The following is a 16179-nucleotide window of genomic DNA, read 5'->3' as shown; positions in this document are numbered from 1 at the left end:
TAAAGGAGGTTGCCTTATTTCTTGAAGTGTCAAATACATTTCTGGGAATACTGTTATGGGGGGAGAGGGTGAGTAAGCCAAATAGAATCTTACATGACTTTTCTCAGACATACTTTCACAGTTGTTATTATTGATAACAGTAGCTACTTAGACATCATTTATTTAATGCTCTATTTTCATGCTTTACGTACATTATCTATATTCTCATACTAACAGTGGGAATTAGTACATTATTAATTTCATCCCCCCCCCCCCCCCCCGCCACTTTAGAGATGAAGAACCCAACACCTGGAGAGATAATGTTACCTGCCTCAGGTCACATAGCTAGAAAGTGGTGGAATCAGGATTCACCCCAGGACTAATGTTTCTAGAACCTGACCCCAGATCATTATATTATTCTATTCTTTTTACCTTCACCCTATAGCCTTTGAGTGTTCAAAGTATTTGACATTTAGATTTAAGCACAAAATTCATGCCAAAAGTAAGCTATAATTATTTTAAAATTGCTTGCCATTTTTTATAGTCTATCCTTTTATCACAGAGCCAGTAACTGCACTTGGCTGTCTGCATCTCACTTACTAACACATCTTACTGAAGATGAATCTCAATAAATGTGCACATATACCACACACACGCACACACACACACAAACACATCTATGTGACACAGCAGTGTTGTAGGTGTAGTTCATAGCCATGTCCAAACAGTGCCCTCTGTGTTTGCTCTTTTTTTTTTCTTCTTGTTTACTGGAAAATGTTATGGGAACCCCAGTAATGAATAGGAGCTTAAAGTTCATGTTCAGTATTTCCACCTTTTAACCCTACCACCCTTTATTTGTACACAAAAACATGATCTCTGTGGTGACTTTGCTCTGTTGACGGAATAGGAGTGTATTACTGATAGGATGGGCAGGTCGTACGGTTTCAATACTCATGAGACAAATAGATCTTGAACCTTGAAATGGCCATTTCTTTACTATGTGCTTCATAAAACTGCGGGCTAGAACAAGGGGTTTACTCAACTGACCTAAGTTGGTAAGTCGGAGTTACTTTAGAGAAATGTTCTAGAATGCTAAAGCCTCATTAGGCTCAAGATCCCGGTGTACTAGGAGAGAGAGTTAAGTATTTGACATCTGATCTCTCTAGCAGAATGTGTGCTCACCACACATAGGGCAGTATCAGATGGAAGAAGCCAGTTTCTAAAACAGTTTGGGGTGGATGTTTGCTTCTGATTAGCCTGTGTGTGTGTGTTGGATGAATGAGCAATTGGGAAGTCATGACCATGTGTTTGCTGTCATTTAAACTGCCATTCTAATCTAAATATACATGTGGGTGCCTAAGGAGACTTCTTTCTCTTCAAGAGGATCATTCTTAACAGCTCTCAACTCCTTGCACTTTGGGGCACTTCTGTTTTCCTGAGGGCTACTCTGTTTTCTTTTAAAAGAGGTGAGGATGATTTCTTTGCTTGCTGTATTTCTGATTTTTAAAGGCCAGCTGTATGTAAAGTTTATTTACGGTGAGCAGCAACTTCATAGGAAAGACAGCTTCTACGATGTTCTACAAGGTAATGAAAGAAGGGGGTAAGCATGAGGAGATGAACGGAAGACACAGGGGGTTTCTCTTTATAGAAGAATTCAGGAAAACCTTCCTGATTTTAGGTCACTAATTTGCATATAGCACGCATTGATCTAATTAAAAAATTAGAGAAGTTTATAAAATAGGTATGATTTTCTAATACGTCATCATATAATGGAACCCTGATGTGCGTTTTTTCCCTCAGACTGATTTAAGGTAGAAAAAAAAAAGGTACTGTTCTCCCTTGACTTCCAAGAATTTACATGTATTTTATCTACCCGGGAATTGTCCAAGTCCATATTAAAGAAGTTAGAAGTTATACATATTGAAGTTTCTTCTGCTCATGATTGTAATAGTATAGACTTCCTTTTATTTCCTTAAAGAAAGCTAAGGATTAGATTTGTAAAAATCTTACTAATCTGAAATGAATCTTTTCATCCAGAAAAGAATAATACTGATCTTTCATTTTATCATAATTATATAGCTTATCATATTTTGAAAAGCCATACCTCCAAATGTTTTTCTTTCCCCATTCACACATTTTTAGATATAAAAGCAAACAGTGTAAAATTTAACTTACTGAAAAATAACACTTGTCATCTAACTACTAGAGGATTTGATAAAAATTAGTTATCTCTTAATTTCAGATTACAGTGTTTCCTTAATATCTTTTGATAATCCCAGAGAGGTGGTCTTATTTTTAAAAAAAATTATTGCTATGCAGATTCTTACACAAATACATGTATTTAATTGTCAGTTTGTTTCATAGTTATACTGTCTGCCTGTTTGAATGGAAGTTGCCTTACAGATTAATATATATGACAAAACAATATATGTGACAAAAACCAAGTTAAGTAGTAACAAAATTTAAAGACCGTAGGATTTATTCAGAGTTGGGCAAAGTTTATACATGGGCAATAAGGTCTACCATTTTTATCCTAGAAAAGTATGAAAGTTATGTAGTTTTATGTTGGGATATCAGAATGAGTGGACATTCATTGGCAGAAATAAATTTCCCTGGAACTATATTCCAGGAGAATTTACCATATGGGTCTCTAGATGTCCAAATAGTTAATGTTTTATATAAGTGGGCAAAGTAATTTCATGTAAATACTAATCTCGTAAATTAAAATTATTTTTTTCTGATGGGGTAGAACATACGGTTTTTACCCAGGCATGGAAATATCTAAAGACTTAAGAAACCTTTTTTTTTTTTTTTTTTTTTGAATAGCATTTCCTTTTTAAATGTTTTCATTCCGGCATAATTTCAGAGAAAACAGAAGCTGATCATAATAACTCCCTTTCATTCCAGGAAGAGTCATATTTAGTAAATTCTATTCTAGAGCAGTGAGCAGAGCCTTAGTTTTGCTTCACAGGCAGCTCCTCTCGCCTTCCCTCACTTCCCTCCCCCACTGCTTGGCCCACACTCGGGGAATTGTGCAGTTTGCCTAGTTCATCGGGAAGTTTATGAGAATAATATCGGTATTTCTAATTTTCTTTCAGGTTTTTAGTTGATAAGAAAACACCGCTTTCTAGACTAATTTGCCTTTCAGGTTTCGAGCAGTCAGCTGGTAAAGAAGACTTGACCTGTTACACATTTCACATTGTTATAAGATAAAAACCAATCTCTTAGGAGATGTTTAAGTCAAATGTAATTAAGTGGAAAGAAGAGTCTGTGTTTTATTCTTGCTTTTCAGCACTTGGTCTTTTATGTGTAGTGGACAAAAAGGTGATAAGAAGTCTTTATAGGAAGAAATTTGCCATATGATAAGCTAAATGTGCTAAAGTGTTAAAATAAAATGTATGTATTTGAAACATGCATGTCTGGATGGGTATGGTTAAGGATTCTAGAACTGAGCTTTTCCTGAATAATGATTGTACGAGTAGGGGATGCTCTTGTTTCATGAAGATTAAAAAAAACAAGTGTGGGTCTTTAAATCATTCTTGAGATATTGAAATTGAATGCGTTTCTGAGGATCAATTCAGAAGCAGTTCCAAACCATCCTCTGAGAATGCCATAAATCATGTGTGCTGTGGCTCTAATTGAACAGTGTGAATCTGAATCCTCATTAACTTGTCTGTAAGGAAGAGAAAATTGAAGAGAGCAAGGAAGAGGGACGAGGAGAAGACCTTTAGCCGGTGCTGTCCTGAGCTGCCATTGTTGAAGGACGTCCTTTGAGCTAATTTCAGTCCCATAAAAAAAAAAATCTATTTAGTGATTAGTAACCAGTGGATAAGAGCAGAAAGCCCAAGCGAATAAAGGCCATAAATACTGAAGTCCTTGGGATAACAGCCTGTAAAACTGTCAGAAAGCATTGCTTAAGTGACAAAAGATAGCCCAAAGTAACAAGAAGCCTAGCTCGCTAGGCAATACGCCATATTCTCGGACACAAGACATCATGTAGTTTTGTCCAAAAATGGAGGTTCTTCTTGAATCCAGTACCTGCCCCACTTCATTTATTTGTAGTGGCTGGTGCCTCTTTGCTTTTAATTTGTGGTTGATTGCATCTGCGAGTAGGAATCATGATGCTTGTTAAAGATAGCAGTGTTTCCAAAAGTAGAACTATGATTACTGAAACTTCTGTTTAGATCCATCAAGATCTACTTACTTGCTGAGAATGTTTAGCCTAACTAGAGTGAGTGGGTGCGTACGTGTGTGTGTGTGTGTGTGTGTGTGTGTGTGTGTGTGTGTGTGTATTTTTAACAGGCAGATGGTTAGGAATTAGATGCTGTTGAGTGCCTTTCTCTTGTTTTTAAATTAAAGTCTAAAGTTCACAATTCTTAAATATTTCTCCCTAAGGGAAAAATAAGTAAATAAAGCCAGAAGAATGTTAGTCTATATTATAAACTATCTTGTTTTTACTGTACAATATTGAGATCACAAATGATTAAAGTCTTACCAGCCTGTACTTTAGATGTGTTTTCGGAGTTAGAGAAAATTCACGATAATGGAGTCAAAGGTCTTTATTCCAAAACTCCTATTGTTCTATGATGATGATTTTATGGCAGTTGAATTACAATGTTAGCAAGCAAAATGATACATTTTGCAGTTTTACAGTATAACCTTCAAATCCCACATGTGCGTTTTAGAGCTGTGTCTTCAGTATATTTAAAGAGTTGTGCTTCTTCAAGTTAGAGAATTTTGTCAACTTATGGGCATTTGCTTTTCAGCATCCCAGCTGTGAGAACTGGAGGTGTCATTCACTTGAAGGGAGCAGATGTTAAAGGTTCTTGCCCCTGCCTCCCTAATCCCAAACACCCTTGAAGAAGAGAAACGTCCTATTACCCAAATAGGCATCTTTCTGATGGTGAGAAAAGGCGGTAAAAGGCAGTAAATCTGCCTTCTCATTATGAGGTGCAACAATAGATTGATTTATGAAGAAAAGCAACTGTTGGGCTTATATGTGTGCATGGAAGTGTAGGTTCCTTTAGAGTCTTATAAGCGGTAGCTTTCCTCCTGTTCTTGACAAGAATTTAATATTACTAATAGGGAATGTGTTGATCCCAAATGCCACAGTTTTTAAGGGGGTGCATTAAGAAGAAAACAACAACAAAAACCCCCCACCTCCTAATGTGTTCACATGAGAACAATCCCTTAAATGGCTGTGTTTTTGCTATTTTCATTTGTTTTCATTAAATAGAGGGGAATTCTTAAAGAGAGTTTTATTTTTATCAACTTTGTGTTAGTACTTAACACTTTAGATAGAAGCGAATGTAAGTATAGCATATTTAGATGTTAGGCTGTTTATAAAATTTTCAGTTCCCGTTAGTGTGTAATTTTCAGCAAACACTATAAAATTATCAGACAGACCCACAGTAAAGATAATCTCAAATTGCAGGGAGGTCATGTTAAGCATTTTGTGTTGAGTTTTTAAGATCTTTGTGCACTTTAAAATCTTTTAAATAAGTCTGTGTTGCCTCTTATTTGACAAGGAGCTTTGTTAGAGTATTTCTATTTAACTTCAAAGTTAAAATTTAAGCTCTAAGTAAATTTTGAGTGTAAAATATAAAATACAAAAATCTGGATGGTCTCTAAATAAACTGATATGACACTGCCTTGTGTATTTAGCACCTATCACTCCAGAATTTGTAATCTATGTGATATAATGAAGACTTGAGCAGGTAACTTACAGAATTCAAGCTGATAATTATCTATAGAGTTGAGGTTAAAGCTCATCTCTCTCGATAAACTTGTATCCCCAAGGTATGTATATTTCTAAATTGTAGCAGTGACTGTGCTAACATTCTGTACAAGAAGGCACATACAAATACTGGAAAATTAAAAAGAAAATAAGTAAGGGTTCTATTATTTTCTTCTACCCCCATGGATTATCTTACATCCATCTATATGCACATGCATGCACATACCCACCCCCATGGAACTTTGGAGTGCTGATCAAGAAGAAAGGGATTCAGTGTGTTACCTGGAAAGCACACTGTTATTTTAATTAGGGAGATATGGGCGTGTAAAGACTTAATGCTTGCAACTATCAGCAATCTTTGTGATATAAATCATAGACTGATAATGAGAAATGTTGCGTTTTGACCTGGTGATGATCGGATGGTTTTAAATCAATACTTTTTCCCCGGTGGACTTTGGTTATTTTGGAAGTCAAAGTACCACGGAAGGAAAGGTCTTAGCAAATAAAATGGAGTCTTGATGCTGCTGCTAGGATAGTAAATCTAAGCTTCACATTTAATGGGGGAAATTCTCTAAGATGTCCAAAGAGTAAAATTAATAAAACTTCTTGACATTTGTGTAAGACTATAAAGGTTCTATAGCTGTCCATCACATGCGCTACGGCCGTTTTAAAGTAAGCCATTTTTTTAAAAAAGGTCTAAAGTTAATGAGAAAATGCAGTTTAATGTCTTGACAGATGATCTCTTCAGGTGTATCTGTGCTTTACTTCATTTCAATTAATTACATCTTTTTGATACCCTGAACTCATGCTATTTAATTTACTTTAATATTTTAAGTTTTATAATCCAAAACTGAGAGTTACAACCGCATATAACATACTTTTAGGACTTTGTTCAACACTGCCCTTATATGGCGAAAGAATGCAACAATACTTTTACAATATTTCAGGCGTCTCCTGCACTGCACAGGTGGGTTATTTCACAAGGAACTGAATAGTTGTTCTGACAACAGTTTCAGGATCTTATTGTTAACTGATGAGCAATGGTGTTCTAATGTTCAGTGGTCCCCTACAATAGTGGTTAATTATCGGGCAATTCTGCGAGGAAACTTTTTTTTTCCTTTCTCTTTTGTGAGGCATTACAGCTCTAAACCCTGTCACTTGTAACTTTTTTCTTTCTCTACCCTAATCCTCAAAATACACGAGAGAGAGAGAGAGAGAGAGAGAGAGAGAGAGAGAGAGAGAGAGAGAGAGGAGGAGGAGGGAGGGAGAGGGAGAGAGAGAGAGAGAGAGAGAGAGAGGGAGAGAGCGAGCAGTTAAAAGATAAGTCTCTGGCTTCACAACCCAGTGGTATATTTTATGGCCAGTTGTGAAACACAACTTCTATGCACATGGTCTTTGCTCACGGAATAACAACATGCTTAGAGGGAGTGCAACTATAAATGGTCTGTTTCCAGATAATTTCTCATTCCTAAAGCTCTTAACAAGTGTGTGATTTGGGGCACACATCTGGAATATACACCATCCTGCAACAACCGGATTTTTTGGAAGATCATATGTTCTGGCCACAATAGTCAGTAGCAGCCTTCCAAGTACAACCGGTGATGATAAAAGAGTTGGGGCTCTTGTGTTTAAAAGAGAGGAAGCTAAAAGAAAATTATAGCCATTCCTAAGTGTGGAAAAGGGTCTCGTGGAAAGATTTATAGGCCCTTGTTCCCCAAGGCCATTTCGTTTCCTAATGGGATTCTGTGTTCTCAGACTGGGGGTGATGGGCACAAATGATGACAGCATTTAATAATAACAGCGAAGGTGACAATAATAAGGAAGAAGGCGGCAAATGCTCAAAACAGAGGCACCACAATATAAAGCCAATTATCTGGGCTTCCAGGATGATTTTGTCCGTAAGTGGGATATGTAACAGAAATAAGGCTTCTGGTTTGCTAACAGGAGAGAGGGCAGTTCTTAGGATCTTGCTCTCTTACCAGAAAATGACAGGCATGACAATAGCTTTTGAAAATGTAAGGGCCCCACAGGCTAAATGCACCTACAATTTAACATCAAGTTCATTTCATTTGTCATAATACCTGCAAATGGAGAGGGTTTGCCAACCCTTTGCTCACAGGCTTGAGTAACTGTTAAGCAATAAGAGTTGTAGCTTCCTATTCCGGTGTCCTTTCCCCACTTTCTCTTTGTTTTCAAAGAAAGACCCGTTGACAGATTATTTAAAACATTACATCTATTTTTTTCCCGAGGGTTATGTATGGATTGTATAGAAGAGCTGAATAACAAGAGTAGATCACTTTAGAAGGTAAATAAAATAAAGGATCGTAGCGTGTCGCCTGATGTCAGTCTTCTTGATCAGTACCAATGTCAAGAGGATCAGGGCCATTCTAGGAGAAAACTCCTTGCTGTTTTAAGCAAAACTTACTGAACTGGTGAGGGGAGTAGCCAGGCTCTGTTGTAGTGTTGATTGGACAAGTGTTAGAAGCAATTGACACAGGCACATTCAGACCCAGGGATGCAGGGTTTTATCACTGGTTTGTTTTGGGTACCGATCACAAGAAGTCCCTCATGGACAGAAGGATATTCAGTGCAGCTTCAACAGTGACATAGAAAACTCTGTTCCCTGACTAGTGTTATCACAGGGTGTTCGTGTGTTCAGAACGCTGCTTTAAATTAATTCTGCTTTTGGGGCGCCTGGGTGGCGCAGTCGGTTAAGCGTCCGACTTCAGCCAGGTCACGATCTCGCGGTCCGTGAGTTCGAGCCCCGCGTCGGGCTCTGGGCTGATGGCTCGGAGCCTGGAGCCTGTTTCCTATTCTGTGTCTCCCTCTCTCTCTGCCCCTCCCCCGTTCATGCTCTGTCTCTCTCTGTCCCCAAAATAAATAAACGTTGAAAAAAAAATTTTTTTTAAATAAAAAAAATTAAAAAACAATTAATTCTGCTTTTTCAAGGTGTAAGTGGAAAGAGAACTGGATTAGAAGTCAGAAAACTTGGATGCTAACCCTCCTGACTGTTATCTACTGGCTGCTTAATCTTACTGTGCTTTGGTTTCACCATCAGTAAAGTGGGGATAAAAAATATGCCCTTTTGTCTTAATCAGCTTGGGCTGCTGTAACAAAATAACCACAGAGTAGGTGGCTTACATAACAGATTTCCTATGTTCTCGAGGCTGGGAAGGCCAAGTTCAAAGTGCTGCCTGATTTGGTTCCCCTGTGAGGGTTTTTTTCTTGCAGCTCCGTCTCACTGTGTCTTCACATGCTGGGCAGGAGAGCTCTTGGTGTCTCTTCTAAATAAGGGCGCTAATCCTATCATGAAAGCCCCACCCTCATGACCTCCCAAATTACCCTAATTACCTCCCAAACGCCTCATCTCCAAATACCATCCTGTGGGGGTTTAGGCCTTTAACATATGAATTTTAGCAGAACACATTCAGTCCGTAACACTTGCCTTTCTAATGGTCAAGCAAAGGAAATAATACGATAGATAGAGTGACACAAAGATATATTATCTTTCTATATAGTAAAGTTTTGTTCTTTTAGCATGTTTATTTTGAAGCGGTTATTAGTGTAAAATCAAATGAAAATAAAAGTTCTCCTGTCTGCCCTTTTGATAATTCTTGCATCATTCTTGTCAGATTAACTTAATCCGTGTTATTTCACAACTTTTTAATACTTAGTTCTTTGCTTGCCTGCAAGCTTACCTTTTGACATACCTATCACAATATATTACCTATCAATGGGAATTTGGTAAGAGACTACACTCCTATGATGAACATTTCCCGTAATTGTTTAAAATGGATATGTCATTTTTCTTTAAAAATGAATTAAGTGTATATTTGAAAGCTGAGTTGGATTATCTTCAGTTTCTTATAGAAGAGAGACTAAATGAGGTAGTCTTATTTTTTTTCAGTTATATCAAGATACAGTTGACATATAAAATTGTATTAGTTTAAGGCATATAATGTAATCATTTGATACGTGGATATATTGTGAAATGATTGCCACTGAGAGTTCAGTTAACATCCATCATAAATGAGTTAGTCTTTTAAATGATATTATATGCTGGGGCGCCGGGGTGGCTCAGTCGGTTAAGCAACCAACTTTGGCTCAGGTCATGGTCTTATGGTTTGTGGGTTCGAGCCCTGCATCGGGCTCTGTGCTTACAGCTCAGAGCCTAGAGCCTGCTTCAGATTCTATGTCTCCCTCTCTCTCTCTCTCTCTCTCTCTCTCTCTTTGCCCCTCCCCTACTTGCTCTCTGTATCTCTCTCTCTCTCTCAAAAATAAACATTAAAAAAAATTTAAATGGTATTATATGCTGAGGAAAAAAAGTGTCAGATGATTATTAATTTTTAGTGAAGGAAGCACTAAACTGACAAGAACCTAGTACTCTAGTCACAAAAGTTGATAGAGATATAAATAAAGTGTATTACATTTGTGATTTCTTTGTTTAGCACTCACCCTTGACACCGTCTTTCTGGATATTTGTGCAAAAAAGATCATTTTTATTGCAGGCTCTATGTTTTCTTTTACTCAGCAAGGCACAAATTTTGTGGAAAACAAGTAGCAATGTATCTAAAATCATTTCTGTTTAACTAGTTATATTCTCTCCCTTTCTGCTGAAGAAAAAAAAGGCATATATTATTCTCCCCCTTTTTTCTTTATTTTGATTGCTTTAAAGATCAAGTTGAAATTCTGTTCAGAAATACAGTGGCCTCTGAGAAAAGATGGCCTCTTCGGCCTTCTGATCACCTAAGGAGGAAGCCTTGCTCCCAGCATAAGAAACAATGCGAGATTTACAAGCCCCCTCGCGTGACCTGCCTTGACAGGTGTTCTCTTCTGAAGCACTTAACTCGTACGAGTTGTAAACATGTGGTTTTTCTTACTCGTCTTGAACAAAAATAATCCTCCGTAGAAAATCCATTATAAAATGATTTCGCATAGCCATTTAATGTTGAAGATTCCATTGCAAATCTTGGTAGGCCCGTTGTTTTGGTAGTAAAGATAGATCTTGTTTTAGGCAAAAGAGGACTATGGGGTCTATTGTAAGTAACAGTAGCAACCGGATGTTGATGAGGTACCCTGTAACAGTAGTGGGCTAGGGATTTTGATTCCATTGCACAATTTAACATTATCACTTCCACCTGAGGTTCAGTGCCCTTGCTCTCTGAGGACCTTAATGCTGAAGCAGTAGAAATTGAGATGATTGTTTTTTATCCGAATAAAGTCAGGTTTTTATTAGATATTGGGAAAGGCTTGAGCAGGCAAGGTGAGAGAGAGAGATTCCCAAGTTTAACACTCAGTGAATGCTTGATATGATAATGAGTGTCATAGAACTTGAGGTGCTTAAGCCCAGGCTTCGGTCCCTGTGGAACACACTGTTTAAGCTTCATGTCTAGCGTTTGAGAACTTAGGAGGTCAGTTAAGCATGTGTCCTTTGGGCCTAAACAGGAAGAGGCCGAAACTTTTTTTGGTGGGGCAGATTTTGATATTTCATTTTTTTTTTCAACGTTTATTTATTTATTTATTTTTGGGACAGAGAGAGACAGAGCATGAATGGGGGAGGGGCAGAGAGAGAGGGAGACACAGAATCGGAAACAGGCTCCAGGCTCTGAGCCATCAGCCGAGAGTCTTGACGCGGGGCTCGAACTCACGGACCACGAGATCGTGACCTGGCTGAAGTCGGACGCTTAACCGACTGCGCCACCCAGGCGCCCCGATATTTCAAAAACAAGTATCCAATTAGTAATGGAAATAATCAGAACCTCACTGAGGTTCCCTTACACTTAGGTTTTGGCACATATACATGTAAGGAGGGGACAAGAGGAAGCAATGATCTTTTCAGTCCTTGGGGTCTGTAAAGATCTTAATCTAGCTCTCTTTATGGTGAACAGTTTAAAAAAAAAAAAAACCTTTCCTCATTTATAAAGTCATCCTTGATTTGTGTTTTTGGAGAGTAAATCTGATTTTATTTTCAAATAAAATACAGACTTAAAGTGAGCAACGCTTTTTTGTTGTTGCTTGTTGGATGTGATAAACTGTAAGACTGTGTCAGCCCCATCTAATAGCAGAATAGCTTTTTGAGCAGTTAACATCGAGTCGAATTCTGCTGTGGTCTGGTTAGGTAAGTTTAAGGCCCATCCACTATGACGTGATTTTTGTACATGCTTCTTAAGTGTCTTTATTGAGTGGTAACTGCATTTTTTTCAGGGTGCTTTTCTTGCAAAACACTTTGATGAGAAGGCAAGGATGCTACTTCTAGAAACATCAATCAGTTTCTATTTTTTCTCATGATGCTTTTTCTCTTCCGCTTTCATAAATTTAAGATTCTTTCCAAAACGTGCGTTTGCATTTAGAAGGAAAGAAATGATTAACCTAGTATCAGTGGTGTTCTGCTTGGAATTTTCATTAATACTGTTTGTTGAGCTTTTACAATATAAATATGCCCCGACCCGCCACACCAAACCCATTGAGTCAAAATTTCCGTATGTATAGAATCCCCCCCAACTGATTCTGATGAATATCCATGGCTATGAATCTCCGGATCCTTGATCAGTGGTTCTTAGAAGTCGGGTTGGTCCCCAGAACAGCAGCTGCGTCACCTGGGAACTCTTATGGAATCCAGGTTCTCATCCCTATCCCAGAATTATTGACTCAGAAACTCGGGAGTCGGACCCAGCTGTCTGTGTTTTAACAAGTCCTTCGGGTAATTCTAATGCCCATGAAAGTGGGAGACTCACTGTCTTTGATCATCCCAAGGGGTCTCCTTGGCTCCCAAACCACAAATCCCTGTTCTGGTTACAAAAAGCTCCCAGGACGTTGAAATCTGCTGTCCAGCATTCAACATTGTATCCTTTTCCATTCACCTCTGTTGCTTTAAACTTTCTGTGTTCATATTTGCAGTGAATTAAGCACTATCGCCCTTAAATCCTTTGCGGATCAGGCGTGGTGTTAATGACAAACATTGAACGAAAGCCTTTTTCTCCTGTTGTATTCTGTTCTTTACTCTTGGTCAATTTTCTGATGGTAACTGTGGAATTATTAACCTTGTTTGTGGTTAAGAAGCTAAAAGAAGGCTGCCTGCAGGTTTGGTTCTGGCCCTGGCATGATGCTTGAGGCAGATGGATCAAGTTTGGCAGGGGGTGGTTGGAGAGATGACCGCCATCCCCTCTTGCTTGCCCCACTAATGTCACTCTCAGCAAATAGCTCCGGCAGAACGGCTCCTTTGAGTCCAGTGCAACAAGACTGGTCCCGCAGGAGAGGGACCTAGAGCTCCCTCCACTCCACTTGTAAGGAAACCTCCTTTTTGGCTCCCACATGGTTTCCAGGGCTCTCAAAAGAATACCATTTGCAGACACTTTTCATGGCTGAAAAGAGCGCCCTGGAGAGGAAAAGGAGGGCTCCACGGCGCCCAGGGGAAATGTTTTGCAGCTGGGCATTGCACACGACTGCTAGCCCAACGCCCGTGTGGTGGGCAGCTCACCTTTGTGGCTCGACAGTGGACGCGCCACTCAGCAGACACGAAGAGCGCCTCACACAGGCGTTTGTGCTCGTGAACCACCTCTTGTGTGTGGGCCCCAGACAGCAGCATGGAGGACATCGTGCGGCACGTCTCCGGTCCCTCTTGCAGCGGTGAAGGGTTGGTGGCCGCCTGCTGCTCATTAGAGATCCTGTCTGGCTCTTTTCCTGCGGGATGAGTGGTAAACTGCTGACACCTGTTTTCCCATCCAGCCCGAGGACGTGAAGTGTGCATTTGGAAGGCCTGAAAGTGCTTCCTTGTGTCTGAGTCTGGATCTCGGTGTTGCCGGCGGGGAGGAGGAGGGGGTTGGGAGTCGGTGGGGGGCAGGGAGATGAAACAGTCAGTGGTGAGAAAACCGCATTATCGACGGGACTGAGGTTCTCCTCATGGAGCGGCTTCCGTTGGTGCTCTTAGTTTGTCGTCCACGTGGCCCTGATAACTCGGGCGCCCACTGAGCAACGTAGAAAGATAGGTCCTGTATATGGAAAGACCTCATGTTTTTCTCGGATAACATGAGTGTGTAGGTGAGGCTGTGAGCACATTAGAAAGTGGGTGGAAATAGCCCACTCTTGCAGCCAAATGTACCAACAGTAAGTTATGTTAAATTTGGCCTAAATCCGTAAAATTCGACTGTGTTGATGGTATGATCAAATTCTTTGCACTGTTCTGTCCATGCATTTGCTCTTCCCGTTTTTACCTACTGCAAAGCCTTCTAGAAAGTGGCAGATGGTGGAACAGAGGGCCTGATGCTCTGCCTTCAGTCACAGATACAGAGTGCCTGCTGTATGCAGTGCTTGATGCTAAGTATGAGGTGATAACAAGAAGCACCAGAGAGACCCCCGCACCCCTGCCTTTTCAAGTCCCCGCAGTCTGCTGGAGGGAAAAGACACATGCATCACAGGTCGCACGACACTGAAGCGTATCACAGAAGCAAACAGATGAGAGCCACGTTTTCAGTGGGTTTGGAAAAGGAAGACATCTGTGAGTTGGACAGGCCAGGGAGAGGGAGTGGCATTTGTCCTGGGTATTAGAGGATGAGGAGAGTCCATGGTGAAGGAGTGGGACACGTGTATGATGCTTTCTCCCTGCATCTGCAGGCTGTGGAACTAAAGGGTGCTTTTTGTTTTTAATTTTGTTTTTTTAAGTGGTGGCAACAGTTCCCCATGACTCATTTGTGAGACTTGGCCAGATCTCCTTGTGAACATTACCTCTATTTGCAAACTGTGGATGAATGGGGTTAGGGTTGGGTCATGGCCTTGGACCAGAGTGAAATTAACTGGCTCATAATGTGATTGAACCAGTGACCTTGGCCTCATTACCACTATGTTTTAACCGGTCGAGTCCATCAAACATTGCAGAAAGGGCAATCAAGGTAATCTTTTAGAAGGAGATTTGGATAGCAGTAAACACGGGCGTGAAATCAAAGCCAGGTTCTTCCCTCATGTAGCACCCAGGTGTTTGTCTCATCATCCTTGACTTTGTATACTTGTTTCTGCGTCTAGTAAAAATATGGCGGACAAAACACAGAGGACAGCGTGACTCTCCTGTGTCACCGCTTTTGGCCGAATGCATTGTGTTGCCATTGTTCTTACGCAGTGCCAGACCGTTTTTGAAGAGCAGAATATTTGGGGGGCAACAATGTTGTTTTTAATTTTGGATGTGTGATCCGGGGGGGGGGGCGGGGAATGTATTGATTGTGGCTTTCTCTTCTTCTTTCAAGTCTGAACAGCCCAGTCCTGCCAGTTCCAGCTCCAGTTCCAGCTCCAGCTTCACACCATCCCAGACAAGGCAACAAGGTATCAGTATCTCCCAGGCAAACTGGGAGACGTTTTTCTCATAAAACATCTTAATGAGTTGATTTATGGCCTTATTTTCTACTGTTTTATTATTTGAATGGTAACTTGGCTTTTATGCAGTTGTATTTATTTCCCCTAGGAATGAACTGGAGTATTGTTCTGATGTATGAGGCCGGCCTCTAGAAATTCCCCCTTTTCCAGTCCCTGCCTTCAGAGTCCCATTTTACAAAAGGATTATAGACCTAGCCCATTCCAGGGAGCTCCCCAAGGAAATACAATAGCAAAAGCTGGAGTTGAGAGGCTGCGACATAGAGAAATAGGTTTTTACTCTCCCTCCTGGATGTCTTTCATTTTATTTGTTTATTTCTTCTACAGATTAATAGACCTGTTTTCTTTGGCAAGTGTTAATTTGCTGTCTTTAAAACATATTTTCCCTCTAGTTGAACTTTAAAATAAAGAGATTTAAATGTAAAGAAATCTAACACGTTTAAACCAGAACATTAACCAAATGTGTATTTTACACATTTCCGTGTGTGGAAATCTTCAAATAAGGTCTCCTTTTTTTTTTTTAAACATGAAAAGTGAGATCGTATCAAGGAATAATTTGGTTTTGAGCATCATGTTGCACTTTCCCTTTCTCATTGACCATACTCAATTCCTGATGGTCTTCTGTGTTTTGAAAAGGATTAAACTGTTGTATGTATTTGGGCTAAGGCTAAGCTTCCAGGAAAAAAATAAAAGACACTGACCATTTTGGCTATTCAAATTTCTTGTTACGCTCACTTCCAAAGATATAAGCCCACTACAAAAGCAGAGACATTTGGGTTTTGCAGAGTGTGAGATTGCGAAGAATCAACGCTTATTTTAGAACTGACTTAGTGATAGCTGAGATATTTATGTCATAGATTAGACTTTAGGACTCGCCTAATCCAGAATAAAAATGCCTCTCTCACTTTCTTGATTGCCTCCACAGTGTCTTCTTTAACATTAAAGAGAGTGGTCTTGTTTTCATCACATTTAGAGCAGTCAAATGAAAATAAGCCATGCTGAATCTGAATTTTTTTTTCCTTTTTCCCCCCCCCCCCAGTTTTGTCGAGTGAAACAATATATGTATTTCTCTCTCTCTCTCTCTCTCTCTCTCTCTCTCTCTCTCT

At 39.7% G+C, this 16179-nt stretch overlaps 1 protein-coding gene across 2 annotated transcripts in view; it reads left to right on the top strand.

Moving 5' to 3' along the window:
* Positions 1–16179, top strand: part of MLLT3 (MLLT3 super elongation complex subunit) — a 292829-nt gene that overhangs the window by 254708 nt on the left and 21942 nt on the right. For both annotated transcript variants that reach the window (XM_040481363.1, XM_040481364.1), the window contains exon 6: positions 14950–15025. In XM_040481363.1, coding sequence (XP_040337297.1) covers positions 14950–15025 — 76 coding nt within the window. The remainder of the gene's footprint in view (positions 1–14949; positions 15026–16179) is intronic.

This window comes from Herpailurus yagouaroundi, unplaced genomic scaffold (assembly GCF_014898765.1).
Source record: "Herpailurus yagouaroundi ecotype Mexico unplaced genomic scaffold, PumYag 160, whole genome shotgun sequence".
Taxonomy (NCBI): Eukaryota; Metazoa; Chordata; class Mammalia; order Carnivora; family Felidae; genus Herpailurus; species Herpailurus yagouaroundi.
This window is presented reverse-complemented; position numbering and strand designations above follow the sequence as displayed.